This window comes from Mixophyes fleayi, chromosome 2 (assembly GCF_038048845.1).
Source record: "Mixophyes fleayi isolate aMixFle1 chromosome 2, aMixFle1.hap1, whole genome shotgun sequence".
In the NCBI taxonomy this organism is placed as follows: Eukaryota; Metazoa; Chordata; class Amphibia; order Anura; family Limnodynastidae; genus Mixophyes; species Mixophyes fleayi.
Genome location: NC_134403.1, coordinates 93,285,417 through 93,312,396, shown reverse-complemented (window position 1 = coordinate 93,312,396; position 26,980 = coordinate 93,285,417). Strand labels below are relative to the sequence as shown.

At 39.8% G+C, this 26,980-nt stretch overlaps 1 protein-coding gene across 5 annotated transcripts in view; it reads left to right on the top strand.

Moving 5' to 3' along the window:
* ACVRL1 (activin A receptor like type 1) overlaps positions 1-26,980 on the top strand; it is a 50,366-nt gene that overhangs the window by 5,928 nt on the left and 17,458 nt on the right. Inside the window, exons 1-6 of one of the 5 annotated variants that reach the window (XM_075199689.1) lie at positions 4,902-5,033; positions 8,383-8,486; positions 13,616-13,849; positions 17,305-17,504; positions 22,235-22,334; positions 24,466-24,612. In XM_075199689.1, the coding sequence (XP_075055790.1) occupies positions 8,432-8,486; positions 13,616-13,849; positions 17,305-17,504; positions 22,235-22,334; positions 24,466-24,612 (736 nt within the window). In that variant the 5' untranslated portion in view covers positions 4,902-5,033; positions 8,383-8,431. Of the gene's footprint in view, positions 1-4,901; positions 5,034-8,379; positions 8,487-13,615; positions 13,850-17,304; positions 17,505-22,234; positions 22,335-24,465; positions 24,613-26,980 lie in introns of those variants that run through there. The other 4 variants (XM_075199687.1, XM_075199688.1, XM_075199690.1 and 1 more) reach the window with 4 other exon arrangements.

Here is a 26,980-nt window from a genome sequence, read left to right as displayed (position 1 = left end):
TGCTAATTTATGGGGGGAATTCAACTGCTGGTGATGTGGCGCACAGACTTCGCCACATCACCAGCAATTAGGGTAGAAATCTCCACTTGTTTTTCCTCACACGCCATTTCTGTCAAATCTCCCCCGCGAGGTGTCTCATGAACGTTCTGGAGACACTTTGCGGATAATTGAATTCTCCCTGTATGTTAATATACTGTATGTACAGATGTTGCAAAATAATAATAACAGCAACTTGTATGTACCTGTAGCTGGTTTCTAGTAGTAAATATCAATAGTAACAGAATATAATTTAGAACCGCAGAGCAGCTATAAGGTTAATAATGAAAGTCTGGGTTCCCAGTAAATTGGTAAGTCACAGCTCCGTCATAGCAGTAGAGAGCCCATTGACACATGCTTGCATTGGTTTCAGTGTCATTTTTTTATATGTAGTGTAATTCTAATTCATGTTGCCTTTATTTGTATTATTAATCAAGATACGTTTTTTAAATGAAAATAAATAAATAAATCAGTTCACCTAAATCCAAACCGTTTATCAATCTGAAAAATCAAAGGATTGAAGAAAAGTTCTTGTGTAAAAGGCTTACGGATTTTGGCAATTCCCCTGGTAGTTACTTTTACCTTGAGGTGTTTGGTTATTTTGCTTGTTACTTAATTTCCGGCAATGTGGCGCGCAGACAAAATCACCTTTATGGGGTGCCAGGAAAAAGGAGCAGAGATTTCTGTCAAAATCTCACCACAAAGTGTCTTACAGACATTACGGAGACACTTTGCGGCTAATTAAATTCCCCCTATGGAGGAGATTCAGCCGCGATGTTTTCAGACACATCACGGCTGCTCATTTTTCCCATTAGTACAGTAAAAATATCCGCTCATTTTTGTTTGCAGCTCTATGGGACATGAGCAAAAATGAGCGGATATTTCACTAACAAACTGCGCGAGTTGTCCCCATGGCCATTCCGGAGACACATTGCACATTTTTTTTTCTAATTGAATCTACCCCTATGATTTTTTTCAAGTACCTACAAGTCGTTCAGTAAAATATATTCTAACATTGCTCCTGCTATTTAAATGATGAATACAATAATCAAAATTAGTCTAACAAGAGTTACATATACTGTAAATACAGTTACATCCACTTATAGTGGGGTGTTGAGCTTGTGGCTTATACTATATTTGTCTTGATTATTTCTTAAACTATTCCCTGTCTGTTGGGTATATTTACTAAACTGCAGTTTTGAAAAAGTGGAGATGTTGCCTATAGCAACCAATTAGATTCTAGTTAACATTTATTTAGTACATTCTACAAAATGACAGCTAGAATCTGATTGGTTGCTATAGGAAACATCTCCACTTTTTCAGACCCGCAGTTTAGTAAATATACCCCTAAGAGAGAATACAAAAAAAGTGTCACTGACTACAATAACCTTACATGCACCTTTGTTTTATTCAGAAGGAAGAGATGTATAACTTATAGTACTATCCAAGTTTCCCTTTAATATTCAATCATAAAAACGATTTCAGCTGAAGTAGCAATATTATTACAATTTTGCCCGTTGCCAGCATAAAAGATTTGAGAAACCCTGTTTAGGTTACTAACACATGAATGCATGTCAACATTAAAATACACAAAAGTGGTAAATGTAATAAAGACAGTTGTGATGTCACTTTACTCTCATGAGTAATTTGTAAGCTGGCGAGCAGGGTCTTCTTACGTCCCTGTCTATATTACCCAGTATTGTTTTATTGCTGTGTTTGTTCCCAATTGTAAAGCGCTACGGAATTTTGCTGCTGCTGCTGATGTTAACATTTTCTTATAACACTTATAAATACTACTCAGTTTAGCCTCATTGTGAAATTGAATTGTAAAAATTCCCAGTCCCAGTGACCCAGCGCAAGGTAGCCCACTATGGGACCGGCCCCCCCTGCCCCCCAGCCTAGCCTGCCCTTGTTTGGATTTTAGGGAAACTCAGGATGAGCCCAGTGGGATGCCTTTGCACCTTCCAGTTGCACTTGTATTACACTTTTGTGTATTTTAATGTTTTTATTACATTAGTCGAATAAATACAAGTGCAACTGGAAGGGGCAAAGGCATCCCACTGGGCTCATCCTGAGTTTCCCTAAAATCCAAACAGGGGCAGGCTGGGCTGGGGGGCAGGGGGGCCAGTCCCATAGTGGGCTACCTTGGGCTGGGTCACTGGGCCAACTGCATTTTTTTCCCTTAAAAATAGGCTGCTGAGTTGAGTCTTGCCCCCCGGTCTAAAATTTGCTAGCCCTCCCCTGAATCCAAGTTCTCTTGCAGGGAAGGAAACTCCCTGCTCTGACCATCTCCTCCCATCAGACACCTTCATCTTGTTCCACCACCCATGCGTTTTCCCAACATGAAAGTCCATTAGTGGTGCAATTTTTACACACTACAGTTTGTGTGTAACTAGTATGTGCTAAATAACAGTAATAAGATTTTTAACATGTCTGGGATAAACATTTGTTGTCCTGAGAATAAGCCAATATATTCTTGAAAAAGGTAGGCGAGATGGTTAGTCTTTATCTGCCATCAGCATTCCATATGCTTTAAAACAAAAACAAGTATATTTACATGCTTAAAATCCAGACACAACACTTGTTCCAAATAAAACCAGCCAATAAGATAGCAGATAATTCTGCTGCTGTAATATAGTGGCAAACATAATTGTGCAACCAAATGTCAGGCACGCAACCACTTTCCATATCATGAGCCAGACAATCAGACGACACGAAAATACTTTGTGGAATGTCAGATTTTCTGCTAGTGTCACAATGCCTTAAAATTGGCAGCAGCTGATTACTGACATTAAAATAGAATTTTCACCTAAATATATTTACCCAACTGTTATTAACAGATGCCATCTTACTATATTATAAGGATGGGCCTGATTCATCAAGGTACGCAAACTCATACGCATCTGCTAAACGGGACTTGAGCTACGTAAAACACCACATACGCAGCGCAAACAGAGCAGATACGGCACTCAAAGTCAACTCAATCTCAAACTCCAATGCAAATATAAGGGTTTGCGTCACTCAAAGTATGAAACATGAGTTTGCGTACCTTGATGAATCAGGCCTGATGTTCTAAAACATGACACAATTAACACTCATTGACAAAATAGACTTTACTAAAGTCAGTAGATTTCGTTATGTGTGTTATTTTATTAGTGTGAGTGAACTGTAGAACAAAATAAAGCAAAGATTGGAACTCAATAACAGCTTAGCCATATAATGGTAAATATAATTTGAAATGAACTCAGGATTTGGCATTTTAAAAGTATTTCAGACACTGAAATGCTCTATAGGCAAAACAGAACTTAACTGAGAGGACTGGAGTTTAGTAATGTAGCTGTCCAAACCATGGGGCCAGACTTGTCTAATGACCTATCTGCATTTTGGTATGTAAGAGCTATGTGAGTTTTTCCATACAACAGACGTCCCATATTTAATTCGTTACATGGGAGATATGCTGCGGATGGGATTGGAGCCAGCAGTTAGCAATAACACAGCTTGTTACAAGAACAATCTGAGCAGCAATGATATTCCAAACTCAGCCAGGATTGTGGGAATAACACAAATATTACTGCTCTTAAGTCATTTGACTGTATCTCTGTTTTTAATCAGTTCTTCTTTGAACACTGAGATTACAGTGACTTAAATGCATGCATGGGAAACGACTGATCCAGGGTTAGGCTGATCAATACATCATGTAGTCGTGTGTGTAAGCTGCACACGTTCTTTTTATGGATAGGAAGTCATTTGTTTCATACTATTCTTTCTAAAGTGCTCATCGGCTACTCTATGATACTCTTATGAACCGGTAATGTTGCTGTAAGTTTTCTTTTTAGTAGTTGTTCAAAAACTTATGAGACATGAAATGACTGAGTTAAAAAAAATATCTCCCTGCTCCTGCTGAAAATCAAGAGTAGTTCAGAGTGCGTGACTACGATCCTCCATCACTGCCAAAATCTAAACAATCTTGATTCCTGAACTTGCTTCCCCAGAGACAGCCGGGTGCCTCATTTCAATGCCAGGAAGCCTTGGACATGTATTTTTTTTCCCTAATGCTTTAAACAATACTTAGAAATTATTCATTTAAGAATCCAGAGGCAGCACCGTTCTTTTATTTTAGCAAAATGTTTTGATGAAAACAGGGTGTGTATGTCTGCACTTACATTCTTGGCGTTTTTTTTTCATTGAGCAAATACTACAGTACATATTTTGTGGCTTCCTCGTGGCATTTGTGCAGACTGGAGCTGTTATGTTTGTCTGTAGATGGAGGTGATAAAGAGCCCCGGCAGACTAAGCATATATACTACATGTCTGACAGACTGGGACTCCAGCCGATGACAGTGTGTCATACATGTTGGACAGTATCATGACAGTTTGAAACCTCTGTATTTTCTGTTGATTGATGTGTGAAGAATATGGCTCTCCTGATTGTGGATGATAAAACTGAGGCATAGATGCTGGTACAGCTCTGATTATAGGAATATATCAGTGGTGCATCACAAATCTGTGACTGCTTTGGAAACAACTGGACAAGGGGGTGTCCTAGTTGAGACACCCATTTGTTTTTGTAATCTACAAAGTTATTTGTTACTTATTGTATTGGTCACTTTATTATTCAATTAAAACAAATCAATGCAAAATGCTGTCAAAGGACACTTGTGATGTTGACATGATATTTCAATCAGTGTTGCCACATCTAGTGGCTGGTGCCAGGGATAAAGGTTACATGGCGCGTCCCTGGCTACAAGGAGACAACACTGGAAATGAAACCAAGATCCGAGCAAGTTTCGTAGGCGAAGCTCTTAAAAGGGGAAGTTTAACTTCCTCCCAGTTTATTCAGCCTACTGCCCAAATGGAGACTCATTGTCTTGAAAGTAAATAATTAAGGAAAGGGGATGGAGGCTTTCTGATGTTGGTTCCCTAGGATGACAGCAGGACCGATCTTTTGCTCACAGAAGAAAATAAATCGTTTTAATCTGTTCTTCTAACTTCTCATTGTGAGTATCATTTGGGACTTTTGACAGTGAGGATTTGTTCATAGCACAGTGGCTTAGTGGTTAGCACTTCTGCTTCACAGCACTGGGGTAATGAGTTCGATTCCTGACCATGATCTTATCTGTGTGTAGCTTTTATGTTCTCCCTGTGTTTGCGTGGATTTCCTCTGGGTGCTCTGGTTTTCTCCCACACTCCAAAAACATACTGGTAGGTTAATTGGCTGCTATTAAAATTGACCCTAGTCTCTGTGTGTGTGTCTATGTTAGGAAACTTAGATTGTAAGCTCCAATGGGACAGGGACTGATGTGAATGAGTTCTCTGTACAGCGTTGCGGAATTAGTGGCACTATATAAATAAATGATGATAGCTGCAGCTATCTAGATAGGACACCTCACATCTCAAGAAGAGCTCTTTCCCAATCTGACAGTGTCATATACAGCTGAATTGCCCTTTATTTACTTTTAAAATTAAGTTCTATTTAAGTACATCAGGTGAGAAAGAGAGGTGGCATTTTGTCTCTAACACCCATCCACAGTTTACTTTCTTAGTTTATTTATTATAGGTATAATACATTAAAATGCAAGGTAATTTAATATGCAAGTGTTTAATAATATAAGTTAAGTGTCACATCTATCTATCTTTCTATCTATCTAATATATGTAAGAAGTAAATAATTTATTACCTGTTATTCTTGTTTTATACATGTAATGTGCCACTCACCCGATAGGAAAGTAATGGAGATAGAATATAGAGGAGATACAAAAGTGAGGAGAGAGTTAGATGGCAGGTTAGTGAAATGTTAATGAAATAAAAAAGTCTCACTAGAATGTGCATTTGAGTCAGACTGCCAACATAGATGCAAGAGACCTCAGTGAATTGTTGTTTTTGCAGAGTATAAGCTTTGATCATGGCTCAGCTTATTGATGTTTCATATGGATATATGAAAGTGAGGGTGTATACCGCCACTTCTCCTACTGATTTGACTGTAAAACTATAAAATTCCTTTCACTTACATTGCCATTACATTTTCCATCATACTGCCACTTCTAAATTTCCAGTTTGACCACTGATTGGCATAGAAACTTGAGGGAGAAAGTATCGCAAGATGTGGAACTATGTAACCCAGACGCGATAGTTGAGCTTTAATTCAAAGTACAAAGCAAGCCAAGCAAGCAATCAAATATAATTTAAGTACATAAACAGATTTCCAGTGACAGTTTCACTACATGAAAATATAATATAACATGTTCACCAACTAAGGCTAAGTACACACTGGAGAATTTTCATCCAATAATCGGGCAAATCAGCCGGCATCTGATCGTTTGGTCAGATATCATGTGAGTGAGTATACCTACACGATAATCTAAAGTCGTCCCAAAGTGCCGATCTTAGACTGTAAGCTCAAATGGGGCAGGGACTGATGTGAGTGAGTTCTCTGTACAGCGCTGCAGAATTAGTGGTGCTATATAAATAGATGATGATAATGAATAGTGGATCTCAGTGTGACAGGTCTCGTTTCAATATGTGTCTACTGTCATCTCCCTGCAGCTGTTACCTCCCTGTATGCACTGTTCCTACCTGAGAGAGACTCAAGTTACAAGCTGATTTCCTGAGGGACCAGAGTTAGGACTTAACCCCTTCTAGAGCTTCCCTCAGTAGCACTTCATAGTCCTTACTGTACATAAATACTGATGACAACACAGTACTTAAACAGATCAGTGTCATTCTTCTGTTTGCAGCATCTTGTATCATCTAATACACTGACAACACAGCCGTCACCCGAACACTGACAGCACAGACCCCCTGACAGCACAGACCCCCTGATAGCACAAACCCCCTGACAGCACAAACCCCCTGACAGCACAGACCCCCTGATAGCACAGACCCCCTGGCAGCACAGACCCCCTGACAGCACAGACCCCCTGGCAGCACAGACCCCCTGGCAGCACAGACCCCCTGACAGCACAGACCCCCTGACAGCACAGACACAGCAGCACTCAGACACACTGATGTACCTCGAACAGCTCCGCTCCCTTGCTGACAAGAGTCAAATCAAATGACAGATGAAGAGCACATACCATTATAAAATTGTTATAGTGTGCACACAGTAATCAGCATGCTGATTGGGACTTTTTTTTTTTGTCGTTGCTAAAATTGTTGAAACTATCGCATCAAGAGAATTTTCTTGCAGTGTGTACCTAGCCTAAGACTGGATACAGACTACAGCCTTTTTTACCCGTTTATCGTGCTAATCACACGATAAACGACTGTTATGTCTGATATTACATTAGTGTGTACTCCCATGATCATGTTTTATCGTTCCAAAGCACATTGTATCTTTTCATTTGATTTTGTAAAGGGACTAAAACTCTCTATAAACGATAGAACAATGTCGGTAAAGTTCTTCAGTGAGTATGCATTCATGACCAGTAGTGTAGGCAGATCTTGATAGAGTTTCTAGAGTCACAATCTTTTCAGCCGATGGTTATGACAGATGAAGAGCACAGATCTGAAAGTAAATCATGTAAAACGAGTATAGTGTGTACACATGAATCTGCATGCTGATCGGGACATTCAGTCGTTGGTACAATCGTTAAGGATATCGCACGGGGAAAAATTTCTGTAGTGTGCGCCCACGCTAAGCTAGAACGCCCCTAAATAGTGGATGAGGAGGGGTCCCAAATAAGCACAGAGTAGTGAATGGAAGTTGTTGTAAAACTGATGTTACAAGACTGATGTCAAATGGTCCTCTATATAAAATTCATATATTCAACTTGTTATATATTAATATAATAAAATACATCTTCTACATGTCATTTTTAAACTTCAGCTCAACAGTGTGCTCCTATAACTAGGTTTTCCGGTGAGGCTTTCTAACCCCAGTACATTATTCACAAGAAGTACTGACAGTTACCGCACACCTGCTGTGTGTGTTTTGTGCCTTGTTTAGTGGACCAAACCCAGAATGAGTGGGATAAGGACTGTAGAGAGCCAGAAAACAAGGCAGCAGACAACAGTTGTTTTTGCAGCAGGGAACAGAAGGTACAATTATGAAACACTATTTTTTAATGACTTCCTTTCTGAAGAAAAACACAAATTTAAATTTTCATTAAGGGTGCAATTAAACAAATAAGTGTCTCTATGTGAATGCAATGGTTCTGCAAAATGATTAAATTGAGGAAAAGTTGGCAAGGTTTGCTGTACATGATGAAAGCCTTTATTTTCGTGCACAACAATCAACCACCTAAGCTTTGTGCAAATTGTTGAAATGATTTATTCTGTTTTGACTGCTAAAATGAATATTAACAGACAAAAAATATTTGTGTGTTATTTTTTTTTTGCATCCAGAAGAAGATCTCTTGACCACGGGTTGAGCTAGTTCATACGTCTCCCTGAAAAAATGCTGCAAAAAAACATTTGGGTACTTTCCCTGGCAATTGTTACATCTGCAACTAGTAAGTGGATTACATGTACATAAAACAGATAATGTATTCGCATGACTTTATATTCTAATTCCTTTTACATCGCTATGAACCTTTTTCTATTCTTCTTGTGATTCACTTGCAAGATAATTTTAAAACCATAATATATTGCATACATTGTAGTATTTAGTTTGATTCTAAATTGAAGAACCAAAAAAGTATCTTTGTATCAATTTTTCTTACATAGTAAGCATTGCATATAATATAGACTAGATCTCGCTTTGAGTTGGGAGCAAATCAGAAAAGGAGCATATTTGCTCCTGGACAAACCATGATGCAATACAAATATTTTTTGTGGATTTTTTTTTTGCATGAAGGCAAAATAGTGGCTGATTTTGCATGTAGCACATCAATACTGGACAGCTTTATTTTTACACTGCAATTCAGTGTTTAGTAAAGACACGCCCCCTGCTAACTCTAAATCTGTCTGTACCACCCACAGTGAAAATTGGTTTTGCCAAGGTGCAAATTTGCTCTTTTTTTTGCATGTAACTGTGCAGATAAATAGTAGAAGCAGGCGGCACTCACTCACCAATTGAGTAGTGAAAAGCAGTCTCTTAATCTGACATTTTGATGCCCCCCCGGGAAGTAAACCAGAAACAATTACCAATATGCAGGACCAGTGCTTGCATTTCTGCCCCCCCTACAAACAATAAGTTTGTGCCCTTCTCTTTTATAAATTGTTTGTTCATTCAAAAATGCTTTTCTTCTTTAAAGACAAATCATATAATAAGCTTTAAGAAAGTGAGTAATAAATAAATACATTAAACAACATAAATATATTGCTATATAAATGAAGAATATGTTTTCTTTGTAATAAAATTGTACATTTTTGGCAAATTAGTTTGGTGAGAAGTATAGAACAGACAAAAATGTGAACAATATTAACATGCAAGGAGCAGATAACTCTTTTAAAGTCTCTACATAGAAGTGATTAAAATCTTGCACTCTAACACATCAGTTATTCAATCATTCTGATGAGGGAGATTTGCATCTTGCAGATCCTGCTGCTGAAATGGGTGATAGTCACATTTACGGAAAAAAATAAAATAGGGAAGAGATACCATGATACCATCAATGTGCAATGTTATTCAACATGTCACAAAAGAAATAACATTTTAGAAATCTATCAGAATTTTTTTATTATTATTAGTATTATCATAGATTTGTAAGGCGCCACAGTGCTCCGCAGCACCGTACAGTAGGGAAAACAAGGACATACACAAAACAGGACATACGTAAAACAAGAACAGACAAGGCAGACAATATGAATGAAGACATGAATACAAAGGGTATGGAGGACCCTGCTCATTAGAGAGCTTATATTCTAAAGGGAAGAGGGCACAGCTGAAACAAGAGGAGCGAGTGTGGCTCAGAGAGGAGACTGGGATAGTTGTGAGGGTGCATTAGTGTGAATAGTGTAATCGAGGATAATGTCAAATGGGTTTTCAAAGAGCATCTAAAAATTTGAAGGCTGTGGGAAAGTCTGAGTGAGCGTGGTAGGAAATTCCATAAGTGGGGAGCAGCACGGGAGAAGTCTTGTAGGCAGGAGTGAGAGGTGGTTATCAGAGATGAGACAAAGCGCAGGTCAGAAGTAGATCTAAGAGGGCAGGATGGAGAATATTTTGATATGAGACTTGAGATGTATGCAGGGGTGTTGTTGTTGAGGGTATTGTAGGTAAGGGTGATTAATAAGAATTTGATTCTGGAGGACACAGGGAGCCAGTGTAAGGATTTGCAAAGATTTGCAGCAGATGTGGAGCGGTGAGAGAGGAAGCTCAGTCTTGCAGCAGCATTTAGGATAGATTGAAGTGTGAATATATGGGTGTCAGGAATGCCAGATAGCAGGAGGTTGCAGTAGTCAAGACAGGAGATGATGAGAGAATGGATAAGAGTTTTGGTAGCATGGGTTGAGTAAGAAAAGGGCAATGTTTTTAAGGTGGAGTTGACAGGACTGAGAGAGAGTCTGGATGTTCGGAATAAAGCAGAGGGCGGAGTCAAGTGTGACACCAAGACAGCAGGCTTGGGAGACTGAGGAAATGTGTGGTGTTATTGACAGTGATGGAGATTTGAGGGCAGGTGGTGACTCTGGCAGGAGGGAAGACAATAAGTTCTGTTTTGGACATGTTGAGCTTTAGGTAGCGTTGGGACATCCATGTAGAGATAGCAGAATGACAGTTGGTTACACAAGATAGTATAGAAGGAAAGAGGTCAGGGGAAGAGATATAGATTAGAAAAAAGTAAAGGGCCAAGAACAGAGCTTTGTGGGACCCCAACAGATAGTGAGTATGGAGGGGGGGATGCTTGCAGAGGTAGAAACACTAAAGCAGCGGTTCGATATGTAGGAAGTGAACCAGGAAAGGACTGTGTCACGAAGGCCAATGGAGTGAAGGGTGTGTAAGAGAAGAGGGTGATCAACAGTATCAAAAGCAGCAGAGAGGTCTAGGAGAATGAGTATGGAGAAATTACCATTAGATTTTGCTGTAAGTAGATCATTGGTCATTTTTGTGAGAGCAGTTTCAGTGGAATGTTGGGGACGGAAGCCTGATTGCAGAGTAGAGAATGGAATGAGAGGAGAGAAAGTGAGACAAGCATTTGTACACTAATCGCTTAAGTAGTTTGGAGGCAAAGGGGAGGAGAGAAATAGGGCGGTAGTTGGAGAGAGAGGCTGGTTCGAAAAATGGTTTCTTTAGAATAGGTGAGATGAGCGCATGTTGGATGGAAATGTGCCAGTGGAGAGAGACAGGTTGAATAGGTGAGTAGAGGTGGGCAGGCAGTGGAGGAGAGAGAGCGGAGTAGTTGGGAGGGAATAGGGTCGAGTGGACAGGTTGTAGTGTGAGATGATGAGATAAGTGCACAGACTTCGTCTTTAGTTACTGGGGAGAATGAATTAAGGGTGGATTGGGGAGTGTAGGTAAAGGTGGGTAGAGTGACTGGAATGAGTGGAATTTGGTATGAGGAAATATCTTGTCAAATGGTGTAAATTTTGTCTTTGAAATAGGTGGCAAAATCATGGGCAGTGAGGGAGGAAAAAGGAGGAGGTGCAGGTGGGCAGAGAAGTGAGTTGACGGTGGCAATGAGTCGACATGAGTTAGAAGACTGGGTGGATAGTAAAGATTTGAAGATTGTTTGTTTGGCAATTGAAAGGGCAGTGCTGTAAGATGAAAGGATGAATTTATAGTGGAGGAAATTGGGATAGGAATGAGAACCATTGGAACTATTTAACTATTGGGGGCATATTTAATTCTGAAAATGCGCACTACTGCCGGTAATACGGTACCACAATAACGCGGATTTTCGTACGCAGCCCATACCGTGGATTAAGTTCGCGGCCCGTTCCGGCGTGATCGGGATCGGAATTGAATATGCCCCTTGGTGTTTTAAAGTGGCAATGCCAGGAGCATAACCCTAATCCTAACCCTAATGGTAACCCTAACCCTACTCCTAACCCTAATCCTAACCCTTAGATTACTTTATCCAGGCGGCGGGTCCTGGCATTGCCACTGTAAAACCCAGAAATGTCACTCTCTGCATTGTAAGTGACATCAAATCCAACTGCCGGCATTTGCTGCTCTCAGAATGTATAGGAGCCGTGGAGCAGGTTTGTCGCACATGTGGTCTGTCTTATTTATAGTAAGTCTGCATTTCCTCTATATCATTATTATTGTAATCGGCTTTATTTTGTCACTATAACAACTGTCTTAATTATTAGCATTGTTATAACGTACCCCACCCATTTATTCAGTGACCTATGTGTTGTGGTGATTTAGAGTTCTTTGTACAGCGCTGCGGAATTACTGGCGCTATATAAATAAATAGATGAGGATGATTTATATTTGCATATTGCTGATAGATTCCTAAAATGTCATTTATTTTGTGATATGTTAAATAACATTGCATATTGCTGGTATCATGGTATTTCTTCTTTCTACACTATCGCTACTTATCTGCCTCTGTTGTACATGTGGTCTGTCTTATTTATAGTAAGTCTCCATTTCCTCTATATCATGATTATTGAAATCTGCTTTATTTTGTTGTTATACCGATTGTCGGAAGTATCAGCTTTGGTATGATGACTACTACCCGAATAAATATATCTCACTATAAATTTAGGCAGTGTGCAGCAGTAAAATGAGTTTCACTGAATAAATACTTTGTAAGACAACCGGTTGCTAACGAGTTAATTAGACCATTACACTAAATGCTGCTGCAGCAGATTATGTAGACAAATCAATCACGATAGACTGTTAGTGCAATTAGACACCACTTCAGAGTTATGTTAGTGCCTAGGTCGAGAAGGAAAACTGCCAGCCCTGTAGCCCTCATTTTTACCAAATGAACTTCAAATATTCATAAACTGCGCCCCCATTCAGCGTTGCGCCCTGGACGGTCGCACCTCTCGCACGACCCTTGTTATAACACGGTTGCCCCTTTCGCACAACCACCACTTATAACACAAAGTCAGTAGAGATCCAACAAGGATTAATCCGGCTTGTTCAGGTTATATGCTTTGGCAGAAATGACTGTAGGTTAGGGTCACTTTACAATAGACAGAACCCACAAGGGTAAATTGTAATCCACAGGTTAAAGTGAAGTTTCAGCTGGACACATGAAGTTTATTTACTTGTATAAGATGCAATCAGTAATCGATCTCTCCCAGCAACTGTAGAGTTAAACAACTTACAAGTTTCTCATCAGCAATCATTTTAGGCAGTTTCAATATAGAATCAAACTTCTGATGCATAGACAATATAGACAAATTCTTGTAACAAATTATTTCTCTCTATGTCCCTTGCAAATAACTTTAAATAAAGCAGATTTGACTGGAATAAACACTTCCTTCAGACAGTAGCATAACCCAGTGGTTTCCAAAATGTTTCAGTTCGCGGCACCCTTAGAGTCTCCATAATTTTTTCAAGGCAGCACCCCTCCAAAATAATTACAGAGCATTCCCCTTTTTTAAGTATTTGAGTCAAAATAACGTAATAAGTATTTAGGGTCAGGACAGAAATACTTAGTAAGTTGTTTGCAAAAATAATATTCATAAATCCAAGGGAAAAAAATGCTAAGAATCTGAAAGCATGCAATTAATTTATCTACAGATGTCAACTATTACAACTGTACCTGTGAAGGAAATGGCTGCTGGGGAAAAACCTGTGTTGGAAGGACATGCTTTGTGACAGAGGAACGACTGACTAACTTGAGAGATATCCACAGAGTCCAAGGCTGTTTTAATAGCCAACTAATCGAACACTGCAGCGGAAGGACAGAGAACACTCGCATCAATTGCTGTTACTCAGATTTCTGCAATGCAAACATCACCTTGTTCATCATTGGTAAAGTAACATCTCTTATCACATACCATGCTGACCTCTGTAGTTTATACACATGATGATAAAGTGCACTTTGGGGAGTTACTTTATTGAGGTTAAGGGTGTTCGACACAAGTCTTTAATGTTGTTACATAGACAACAGAAATTAAAATTTTAGTACAATTAGTGAATGTTGTTAGATGTGTATTTGACAAAGTGTCTTTGTTACAAAACGACATATACATCTGTTTGTTCAGTATAAATTGGAAAATGTACTGTAGTTATACGCATTTTAGCTATTACAAATCATAGTTAACATTTAGAGGGCAATTCAATTGTAAATATATCCAAGTGAGGTGACTTCAGAACACCTTGAGACACCTCGCACAGATTTTTTTTTAAATAGAAGTAATGCTCATTTTTGCTCGCATCCATAAAGGTTTGAGCAAATATTAGTGTTACTTTTTACCGTAGTAATGGTAAAAAAGTGCGTCTGCAATGTTCTTAGGAACATCGCTGACAATTGATTCCGCCCCTTTGGGGTAAATTTACTAAAAATCATGTTTGGCAGTGGTTTTAAACTGCCACACATCGCCAACGTTTTAGTGCTTCAAACCTCTGCATTTACTATAGGGTTTGAGCCTGCGATGTAGAATGTCTGGCGATGTGTTGCGGATTGAAAACAGCTAAACCGCTTGCGGTTTGGTCAAGAATACCAGGAAAAAGGCAGGTTTTTTATACTTGCTTCTGATTGGCTTGATAGCTCCAACATGCTTAATGGAATGGGTTTCCATGGCCGAGCAGCTCTATGCAAGCCTCACATCACCAAGACCAATGCCAAGCATAGGATGGAGTGGTGTAAAGCACAGGACTGTGGAGCAGTGGAAACGTGTTCTGTGGAGTGACGAATCACACCTCTCTATTTGACAGTCACATGGACGAGTCTGCATTTGGCGGATGCTGGGAGAACGTTACCTGCCTGACTGCATTATGCCAACTGTGAAGACTGGTGGAGGAGGGATGATATGGGGTTGTTTTAGGGTTTAGGCTTGGCCCCTTATCTCAATGAAGGGCAATCTGAATGCTTCAGCATATTGAGTCATCTTGGACAATGCTATACTTCCAAGCTTGGGGCAACAGTTTGGGGAAGGCCCTTTTCTATTCCAACATGACTGTGCCCCAGTGTACAAAGCAAGGACTACAAAGACATGGTATGATGAGTTCGGTGTGGAAGAACTTGACTGGCCCGCACAGAGGCCTGACTTCAACCCCATAGAACACCTTTGGGATGAACTAGAATGGAGATTGCGAGCCAGGCCTTCTCGTCCAACATCAGTGTCAGACCTCATAAATGCTCTACAGAATGAATGGGCTGTCACGGGAACTAGGAGTCTTTGCCCAGGATATCACCAGATGATGTTCTTACCAGAGTAATATAGCTGGTACTATGGTCCTCTGGTAGCAGGGTGACAACTGAACAGGAGAATCAGCAGATGATGAGAGAATGCTCAAGGAAAGTCTATGACTAGCAGCAACTGGTAATGACTTAGATGTATGTACACGAGGAACCAGATGGACAAGGAAATGTGAGGAGAGTCAGTGGTCTGCGTACAGCAAGTTGTACCACTGCTATAGTGAGGAGGAATGTCCAGGAGTAGAGAGGAGGTAGTGAGAGTCAGTGGTCTGCGTATAGCAAGTTGTACCACTGTCTATAGTGAAGGAATGGATTCCAGGTGCAAGTAGGTAACGGGGAAGTCAGTGGTCTGCGTACAGCAAGTTGTACCACTGCTATGTGAGAGGATACTTGAAACTGGTGCCAATGGGAAACAGGAGTCAGTGGTCTGCATCAGCAAGTTGTACCACTGCTATATATATGTGAGGAGGGGCACGAGGAGATAAATGTAATGCAGAGGATACACGGGGCACACGGAACTTGATCCCACGATGATATCCACAATACAATAATAACTGACAAGCGCTGCTTGAAGTATACAAAGTCACTATAGCGATCCAGGTAATAGGAAACAAAGTCAATAGTAACAATAGCTTCAGTAGATAGAAGACTCCGGAGATGAACACAACACAGTCCAGACAGATATGCAATACAATAGCAAAGTCAATGGAAAGTATGCATACCGCGGTTCAGGAGAGCACGCTGTCAAGGAGACGTGCAGGGATACCTGAACGGCTGAACGCCAGCAGGAGGAGAGACCACTGGAGGATGGAAGCGGTAATCAGGTTGGTGCAGCGCACGGAAGGTAACCGGTAATCAACGGAGCAATACACAGGAAGCAGTAGTAAGTAAAACTGGAAACATGATGAACACAGGAGAGTAGAGGCGGTCTGGAATCCGGCAGTAGTATTGAAGGCAGCGGAGGGGAGACACGCTGAACACAGGAGAGTAGCGACGGTCTGGAATCCGGCAGCAGTAGCAGATAGGAATCAGTGGAGAGTTGACACGATGAACACAGGAGAGTTGAGACGGTCTGGAACCCGGCAGTAGTAACGGAGGCAGCGGAGAGCAGACACACTGAACACAGGAGAGTAGAGGCGGACTGGAATCCGGCAGCAGTAGCCGATAGGAATCAGCTGAGTGCAGACACGATGAACACAGGAGAGTTGAAGTGGTCTGGAAACCACAATCGTAGTAGACAGGAATCAGCTGGAGCTGAATACACGAGGAAACACAGGAACACCTTCAGAGGCTCATGGGGAATGAGACTCCAAGATCAGGCAACCAGGTAATGATCACAGGTGGTTTAAATAAGGAGGGTTGCCTGATTATCCAATCAATTAAAAGCAACAGGTACTGAAGGTTTCATAAGGGCTGCACATGCGCAGACCCTCAGGATGGCGGACGGCCACGGTTCCTGAACACAGGAGAAATGGCGCTCACAGTCCGGTGAGTGACATGGGCACATATTCCCACAGAAACACTTCAACATCTTGTGGAAAGTCTCCCAAGAAGAGTGGAAGCTGTTATCGCTGCAAAAGGGGGACCAACTCCATATTAAAGTATATGTATTTGAATACAATGTCATTACAGTCCCTGTTGGTGTAATGGTGTAATGGTGAAGCGTCCAAATACTTTTGTCCATATAGTGTGTGCGTTTTTGCAGAAAAACACACAATATGTTTGTCTTTCATTCCTTGGTGAATCAGGCCCTATCTGTTTTATTTCTATGTACCATATTTATAGATATCAGTTATGGGGTTTTCTTGTATTGTGGTCTCTTCAATTGGGTACTCATGTTGTAGGACACTACACTAACAGTGGGATGCCTTTTGCACATTCCAAGCACACTTTATTTGGCTTGACTTATATGCAAACACACTAGTAGTGACAAATGCAATAAATACTGTACCAATGTTTACTTATATTTATAATTATTTACAACAATTATCTCAGTATTACATTTACATTTGTGTAGTAACAAAGCATTTTCATTTTTAATTGCAAATTGATTTTTTTTCCTTAGAAGATAAGGAACCGGTTGTGACAAGCCTTGTGCTAGTGACCGTCCTCCCGATAGTTCTGTTTCTGATCCTCCTAATACCCCTTACATTCTTGTTCTGGAAATTGAAGCAAAGCAGCCGGAAAAAGTCCTTGGCTAGACTGATTGACTTTGGAAATGCAGACATTGTTAATGCATCAACTGTTGGTGACAGCACTTTAGGGGTGAGTCATTTGAAAGATGGTAAGGATAATGCTATGTAGAAGTATGTTATCTGAATGTGGTTTTAATCAATTTAGGGCAGTATGTTGCTACAAGTACAGTAAGCTGCTGTCTTTTCTTAGAATATTTCCACTGAATATTTATTTGACTCTGTATACACAATGTTTTTTAGATATGATCAAGCATATAAAGCAATTTCCACATACCACAATGCGAGGATAGAGCATCACTGAAAATAATACCTGTATAACTAAAACACACAAATGGTGAATTCATATATTATTACTGCTGCAGTAGCCATTTTAATAAATGGGCAATGGGGCATTTGCTCACAAGATTAGATTATTTAATAATGGAGTATGGTATGGGATAGCTTCCCATCTTAGCTAACATAAACCATGGAGGCTGTATATGTCACCCTCAGAGTTCCTGCTGTTGTTCCATATGTCTTCATAACAGCCTGTCCTCAAGGACTTGACAACACAACAGTACACGTGATACATTTGCACTGCTTGTGGCATGCATTTGAAGTTCTCCAGGATATCGGAGAACTACAGTTAATTAGTCAAGGCAGGGGTGAATACAGCAGAACTGCAGGGGTCCTGGATATGGGCATGATGTATTTGGGGATGCAGTCATGTCAAGAAAGGACCAAAAGTGTAACAGAGAACACCCAGCACTCAGATTAATATAGATCTGCCAGAAAGAATAACATATTATTCGCATAAAGGGTGATGGTGGTCCCCTACCACTAACCACAGAATGGCCAGGTCATACAGGCTAAGTGTTCATTAGCCAGGGCAAATAGTGCAGTGGACAGTAGTCTTCACTGAAGTTGCCTCAGACAAACCCGTTTACATACAGCCTTGCAGTGAGAGCAGAATATTGTAAAATAACCCACACAATAAATATAGGGCCCATGCCAAAGCAACGTATTACTTACCAAAGGTACATCCATTCCACAGAACTAAAGGCCTTGGCCGCATCTAGGGATACCATGACTACCTCATCATCCACATTGTGCATCAATTGTAAATGTGTTTTGTATGAATTTTAATAGATAATTCATCCAGTCCTGAGGCCTTACCATTTTGAAAGAATGTGATTGCCAGGTCTATTTCTTCAAGGTATTAGAAGCATCAAGAAAAGCTCTATTGTCAGGAGATTATGAAAGCAACACAATCCCATTCAAATATGTAAGCAAAACTTCTAAGGAGTACTGGTCCTGAAGTGTACAGCTTATTGTAATAGTTATATAAAAAACACTGCCTATTTCTGATGTTAAGAGATTTTTTTTGCCCTGATCATCCATTAGATCCAGGATAGTTACACTAGTCCTCCCATTCTAGTGATAAGGGTGTTCCTTAGACTGACCTTCAAAATGTTCCACAGTATGGGTGGCCTCACTGTCTGTGCATTTAAAGAGAAATATGTCTCCCAATGTGCAACTAATTTACAACCTGCCTCCATAAGTGGTGACCAGATGACATTTCTAAAATATATCACCATGAGGCACGGATAAGTCAATAGCAAGTAGAGGGGGGAAGGGTTGGATATGCAATTAGGTTTTATTTCACCTTTATGAACAAGGTTATCAGTCAACGCAATATGAGTGCAAGGTCTAATTTAGTAAGAGAATCGTAAGTTGCAGGAAAATGTGAGAATCAACATCCCAGAACTAACCCCAGACATTGAAAAGATTAAGCGCATCATAGTAAATACTTAGTAAGGGATTTCCAATATCAACCGACGGCCCAATCTTGCCCATTGAGCGACCAGTCCTGTACATATATCTCCCCTTGCAGAAATGACAGAGTATAAATGTACAACCTTTATCAGGATTGTACATATAATTAATGAAACAGCCATATGTAATAACTTTCCTCCACCCAGTATGTCCACACCAAAATGTAGTATTCTTTTAATCATAACATAAAGTTAGGAATCTAATCATCAAGTGTGGTATAGCGGGAATCAAAAATCCATAATTATAGGCCTTAAAGACATGAGATCTCCATCTTATTACAATACACTGATATACAGGATATCAATTAAAGGATATTATCCTTTGGTCCCCATTTCTTTCTTTGAGTGTCTCAAACCATATAACATTAGTGTTGATATGAAATAGATTTGAGCAATTCATTATCAGTATAAACATACAATAGTAGAAATTTTACAATCTTAAAAAAGTTACAAACAGTATAATGAGTAAATACATGAAGTCTTTAGTAACCAGTTTGTTATTTTGTCAAAAGTACTGCTGATGCAGTTGACACAAACTATCCCCAATAAAAAGCGTCAACTATGAATTACACACAAAATGGTACAAAACATGGATAAAAATACTTAAAATAAGCTATGCTTGTTATTATTATTGCTGAAAATAAAATGGTTATGTTAGGTAATTCAAGGCAAGATCGAGGCAGGAGAGACGTTCAAACAACTGTGAATTTATTTTCAAAATACCCAGAATAACTGATGATCAGATACAGAGGAAACACAGCTAGCAACTGATTAATGAGCACAGTACAAAGTCTCTAGTAATGGTAATTTCAGACAGCTGTAGTAACTAAAGATCTTCAGCGACACTGGCAGTCTGTAGTACTTCAAACAGTATAATAACAGTTCTGATAATAGACAATAATACTCACAAATGCAATCTTGTTAATGGAGGACATCCAATATTCCTGATCCCCCGAAAGCAGAAAAAGTCCAAGCTCAACTTAGATGAGCCCATTGCCCCTCAATGTAGTATCAGCAAGAAGAGAGATGTAGAAAGATTTTCTTCCTAGCCAGCAGACAATTGTTCCATATAAGCAGTTCTATGTCCAAGCTGCTGTACTAACAGAAGAATTAAGCTAAAAAGCTGAGTTGGAATAGTAATGCTGGTTACGCAATTAAAATTGTCTGGTCTCTGGAAAATAAATAAAAAAATGGCATAAATTTAAAAATGGCTCCAGAGGAAAGTACCATTTTTTCAATACAGGTGCCTGCTAATAGAATCCATACTATTCCATATGACGATGATACAGAGAGTACAGTCACAGTGGTTTTCAGGACTTGGGTGATGCCTAGACTGAGTTTCCATAGAGAAGTCTGAAACAACAGTCTCGACTGGCCATATATTAACTGCACTATTATCCCTCCGACAATAAGAGAATTTAAATTATAGTGTTGTCGAGTGAAGAAGCATCAATTTCATATATGAATTATATTAAATATGAAATTGTTTTTATATATTTATTTATATTCACAATTTTATTATCTAATAAAAAACACATTATTTGAATATTAAACCAACTATTATGAGTTATCTACTGGAGTTTATATATTTGCATCTATATTATTAGAGTAACCACTAATTTTCTTTTAAGTGATAATAGCAGATAACAGCTGATTGAGTGAATTATTGGGTAAATTTGAGAGTGGACCTTCTCCCTTCAGCTGCTGCTACTGTTTTCACTTGTAGAGACAGAGCACCATTAATAGGGATTTTCTTTAAATTGTTCCATAAAAACGATTAAAACCAAAGTATTTCTTTGGAAAACCCTCCTACCACAAAGTGTTTGGAGCTAATGCTGTTCCCCATTCATGTTTCAACAGCAACAGCTAAAAACCCAATAAAATGGATTATCATATAAGATTTTCAAGACCCAATCCTGCACCTCTACAGTCATAAAAATGTAACAGCGTCATAGCAACAGAGGTAGCAGTGGTACCAACCTGTCCAGGGCCCAGGTATTCTGGGAACCTGCCGCAACTCCAATATGCTACATGGGCTCAAGATGTGTTTAGCAGTTATAGGGTGCTTTCACAGCACAGCATCTCCATGCAAAGTCAGGATGGGCAGCACGGTGGCTTAGTGGTTATCACTTCTGCCTCACAGCGCTAGGGTCATGGGACCATGGACTTATCTGTGTGGAGTTTGTATGTTCTCCCCGTGTTTGCGTGGGTTTCCTCCGGGTGCTCTGGTTTCCTCCCACACTCCAAAAACATACTAGTAGGTTAATTGGCTCCTATCAAAATAGACCCTAGTCTCTCTCTCTGTGTCTGTGTGTGTGTGTGTATGTATGTATGTTAGGGAATTTAGACTGTAAGCTCCAATGGGGCAGGGACTGATGTGAATGAGTTCTCTGTACAGCGCTGCGGAATCAGTGGTGATATATAAATAAATGGTGATGATAATAATGACTAGGATTGTTCCAGTACTGTAATTATCAGGCGATGCTGATGTTTCCACATGTTCTATGTTCTGGGGTCAGATTTTTCATTGCGCCTGGAGTCCATTAGCTGCACCAAAGCACGTACATATTTTTTAAAATTGAACCATGAATTGTGTTATTAGTCAGCTTCTAGCGCAAAGTTTTGGCAAAGCGGTTTCTAGTGGAGAAGAAAGCTGAATTTACTTGCAGTTAAAGACAGTCACTCAGGATCTGTTGCTGGTTAACTGGTAACCATCTGGCAAAATTATGCTAGAGCTACTTGACACTGTCCTTGATCTCTTTTGGGTGAGCTGTGTAGTTGTAGCATAGCTTTGGCATTGGGCCTCACAATCACTGGATCATGGACAACTACCAGCTTTAAATATGAAGGTAACTAAAAGTGAGGGACCATCTCTGGAGCTGCTGATGTTTCCCAACACTATGTAACAATAAATGCATGCAAAAGTCTAAGTTTCTGGTATGGTAATGTGTACATCATACTAACTAATTTGCTTTAATTTTGGCAGGATCTTCTAGATGACTATTGTACAACTGGTAGTGGCTCTGGGCTTCCATTCCTTGTGCAGAGGACTGTGGCTCGTCAAGTTACACTTTTGAAATGTGTAGGTAAGGTGTTGGTTGTTCTAGAAAGACTTAAAAATACTGTAATACTTTGATTGATTTAAAATTTTAAATGTTTCTATAATACCACATATGTTCCTTCTATCCTCTAAGCTGCACATGTTACCTCTTTAAGTCTTTCTTGATAATGACTTTCTTATGCAGCCCATGCACTATTTTAGTAGCCCTTACCTGATTTTGTTTCTGCGATAAGTAATATATTTTTTAGCGATATAACTGTATCCAATTTTGATTTGTTTTTATAATCTTATTTTATTGGGCAAAAAAGATGATACAATGACATTGCCATATCAAAATAGAAGGGGGTAGATTTACTAAAACTCCTAAAAAAGAAAAGTGGAGGTGTTGCCCATATCAACCAATCATTTTCTAGAATGTACTAGATATGTTATAGCTAGAACCTGATTGGTTGCTATAGGCAACACCTCCACTTTCCCTTTTAGAAGTTTGAGTAAATCTGCCCCTTAGAAGTCAAATAATTCATAATGATAATTTCAAGCATTAAGCCACAAAAATAGACCTAATCACATATCTATCACTCCAGGCAGTGAGAGATAAACATGTAAAAGAACCTCTCATTTGGTTTTAATAACAGTGAGGAGGGTAGATGTAACCAAAGGAAAGAGCGACAACAGGGAGAGAGGGGGTGGGTGTTTGATTGGGGTTTCATGGCCTGGAGGAGATGCAACATCAAAAAAATATAGCCAAAGCATATAAGCCGATACCACGGAGATATCTTCTGAGGTAAAAGCAGTCTCACCTCTGACTTTAGGATTTCAAGTCCAGGGGGTAAATGTATCAAGTTGAGAGTTTTCCAGCGGGTTTGAAAAACCAATCAGATTCTAGCTATTATTTATTTAGTATATTCTACAAAATGACAGCTAAAATCTGATTGGTTGCTACAGGCAACATCTCCACTTTTCAAACCCGCAGGAAAACTCTCAGCTTGATACATTTACCCCCAGATGTGCCTATTGAAAAGAGTTCCCAGCTTAACTGTCTAAGCCTAGTAAAAGGTTTTGTGTAACTATGACCTTATATCCGTAGAATTAGTTAAGTGATTTAAAATGATAAGAGCCTGTGAAATCAAGCCACCTACACCGTAAACTAACAAATTCCTGGTAACGGTTCCCTACAGACATTGTAACGTTATCAATGTTCAGGCAGTAACCCAATCTATGGAACCACTCCCTCGGGGAAGGTTAGAGGATTTTTTTCCAGGGTGTGGTCAGAACTGTCATTGCAGCATTTCACTAATGTATTAACAATTTTTTTTTTATATTTGGAGATTGGTATAGTAGATAAACTTAGCAGCCAGAACTCTGAACACCTAGGCACCTTGCTTCCTATGACCACCTCTGCCATTTTTATATTATTTTTCCAATAGGGCACTGTTACAGGACGGGTTCACCATATGTGGATTGGGCCTAGAGAAACATTTGGCTCAGATAGTGGTACCACTAAGCTTAGACTTTGAATTGAGCTTCCAATGTAAGAACTGCTGTGAATAGCTTGAAAGATTTTGGTCCACTGCTTCTCAGTTATTGATTTCTTTAGGTCCATCTCTCAAGGTTTGGTAGATTTGGGTAAGTCGAGGAAAAGATTTCCAAACAGCAACTTGTAGAATGTTGAAACGTGTTTTGTGTGGGTCTCCGAAACACGTAATGTCTCAATTGGAGTAAGACCCCAATATGCAAGGATAAGGTTAAGCCCACGTACCCTTCACCAGAAAATGTCTAATTTGGAGATAAGTAAGGTACTTTGATTTAGATAGGAAAAGGTTTTTTCCTTCAACTCTGAGAAGGAAGTAACACTTCCTGGACCAATCAGTTGACCAATTATTAGCACCCCTGACCATGCACTTGAAGCTGCCATATTAAATCCTAGAGTAAAGTCTGGATTTTGTATCAATATGGAAAAGTAAAAATAACAAGTACATTTTGATGATAAATGTAACATTCCATACTTGAACTATAATGTGCCTTTGAACTAATCGTCTGATGATTATTTTGCAATCAAAGTTACAATAGCATACAATGCTGTCATTTAGAAAGTATTTGAAAGCTGGTTCATCTTCCCAGGGTCTGATTGTAGCAGATTATTTATTTATTTTTAGGTAAAGGGCGATACGGTGAAGTATGGAGAGGCATGTGGCAGGGGGAAAATGTGGCTGTTAAGATTTTTTCTTCTCGTGACGAACAATCGTGGTTTAGAGAAACTGAAATCTACAACACAGTTTTGCTGCGTCATGAAAATATTTTGGGTAAGGTATAGTTGCTTTTTTTGTATTCTTACTAAACTGTTCTGCTACCTCGTTCCTATATTATCCTACATTCTACTATATATTCCTGGAGCATTTTCTGCAACCCCCTTTTCTTAGATTCCCACTAATTAATTACTCAAATTCTGGTCTGTCTGCAAACATTAGAAAAGCAAATATAATTGAGAGCATTTATGGAGCAAAATTTAGGTAAATAAATGGATGTTTTTTGGCAAAATGGGACCAGAGCAAAGACGAAGGAAGGATCTTAATACTGTAAATGCAGAACAAAAAAACTTCACTCACTATTTACTACTAAAAAAAATAGCATTAATGTTCAATTTACATAGAGCAAATCCAGGCTCTTCAAGGTTATACAATAGAACTCAGGGGCAGGCTGGGCTGGGGGGCAGGGGGGCATTTGCCCCCCAACCCCCATCCTCCTGGGGCCGGTCCCTAAGTTGGCTTCCTTGGGCTGGGTCACTGGGCCGCCTGCATTTTTCCCCATTAAATTAGAATGCTGATTCGAGTCTGCCCCCCAGGCCAAAATTTGCCAGCCCTCCCCTGATAGAACTGTACTGGGGGTGAAGTAAGCTGTGCTCACCTGTTAACATAGAGATCATAAGTCTATAAAATAAACATGTACTCACTGAATCTCTGAAAGCACCAAACTAGAACATCCAATATGGAAGATACATGAGAGACAGAGACCACATATCTAAAAAAAAACAAAAACAAAAAACAGGTGTTCTAGTTGACTGTGCCACAGGTCAAAAACTCTTGTTTTAGGCTTACCTAGTGTGTTTGAGCCCTTAGAGCAAATATTATAAATTATATCCAACATATAGAAACATCTCACCAAATAAATACAATCCGCGAATAAATAATATCCTCTACCACCGCTAGAGGTAAACTTAAACATTTCCCATCACAGTCAATATTAGTTCTTAAATAAAATGTACCCACAATTGACAAGTAAAACTCACCATGTCATGCTTGGTGGTGACCTGCTGTTCTGTCTATTCAAAGATCAACACTGTGGACCTCATTTAGAGTCGGACGCAAAGTCTGTTTTAGGTGCATCCAACAAAAAAACACTACCACGCATGTGCAGAAAGCACCAAATCCGCCTGCATCTTGGACGCAATTAACACTTGCGACAGCTTGCGACTCACTACTAGAGAATGGGAGGAACGCGGAATTGTGAAGGAGTGACCATGTAAATACATCCTAGTCGCAGTGAGGCGCAGACGCAACACATGTGAAAACAGGGCTAAAGCTGTGCGGCAGGAATTAGGTGGGCGCAAGCGTTAGCTATCTGCAGGAACTGCTCGCAGCTCGATAGGGTATTTAGAGTGGGATGTAACTGGGGTTGCTTGCCACTCGTAATACCCTACCAAGCTGCGGCACACTCCCACTCCTACACGTCTTAAACAGACTTTGCGTCCGACTTTAAATGAGGTCCTGTATGTGCTGGTGATACTGACAGGACAGTGACTGGGATACACCAACTAGACTGGAAGACACACTGACAAGAAATAAACATTGACAAGTCTAGGGGGTATATTTACTAAACTGCCGGTTTGAAAAAGTGGAGATGTTGTCTATAGCAACCAATCAGATTCTAGCTGTCATTTTGCAGAATGTACTAAATAAATGACTGCTAGAATGTGATTGGTTGCTATAGACAAAATCTCCACTTTTTCAAACCTGCAGTTTAATAAATCTAGCCCTAGGAGACAAACTGACACATTGACAAAACTGGGGCATACTGACATGACTGGGAAACTGGCATTGTAAATACACTGACACTGATTTTCCCTTGTGGTTCAGGTGACTACAGGTCCAATACTCCATTAGTTTTGTGCCAGGTAACCCTTCCCTCTCTCTCTGGACTGTATATATATAAGTGAGCACAGTGGTGGAAGTTCCGGCAAGCATACAAATATATGCATGATGTGGCAATAGTTACCCACTCCGTGATGCATGCGAAAATTAATTGGGGTCTACAAGACATGGGGGCCTCCAGGAGACTTGGGCCCCAGTAAATCCATCTGGTTGCCTTGCCCAAATGATGGCGCCTGATAAATACATATATATAGCAGTTTGTTAGAGGGTATTATAGTTAAAAGCAAGACCCACTTTTGTTAGAACTGTACATAAAATCCATCACATTTATATATACCAAAAATGCAAAAACTGGGTAATAAATTCATGCCCTCACTTAATGTGCACCGACAAACGCCTTGGCTTTGTTTGCCCTGCTGCATTTCTATGGTCTGTCCATGGCACATGAAGGTGTTCACCTACTCTACGTCTGCATCTGCTCTCAGGAGATGTCTGTGCAAACTAGAGGTGCACTGAGGTGTGC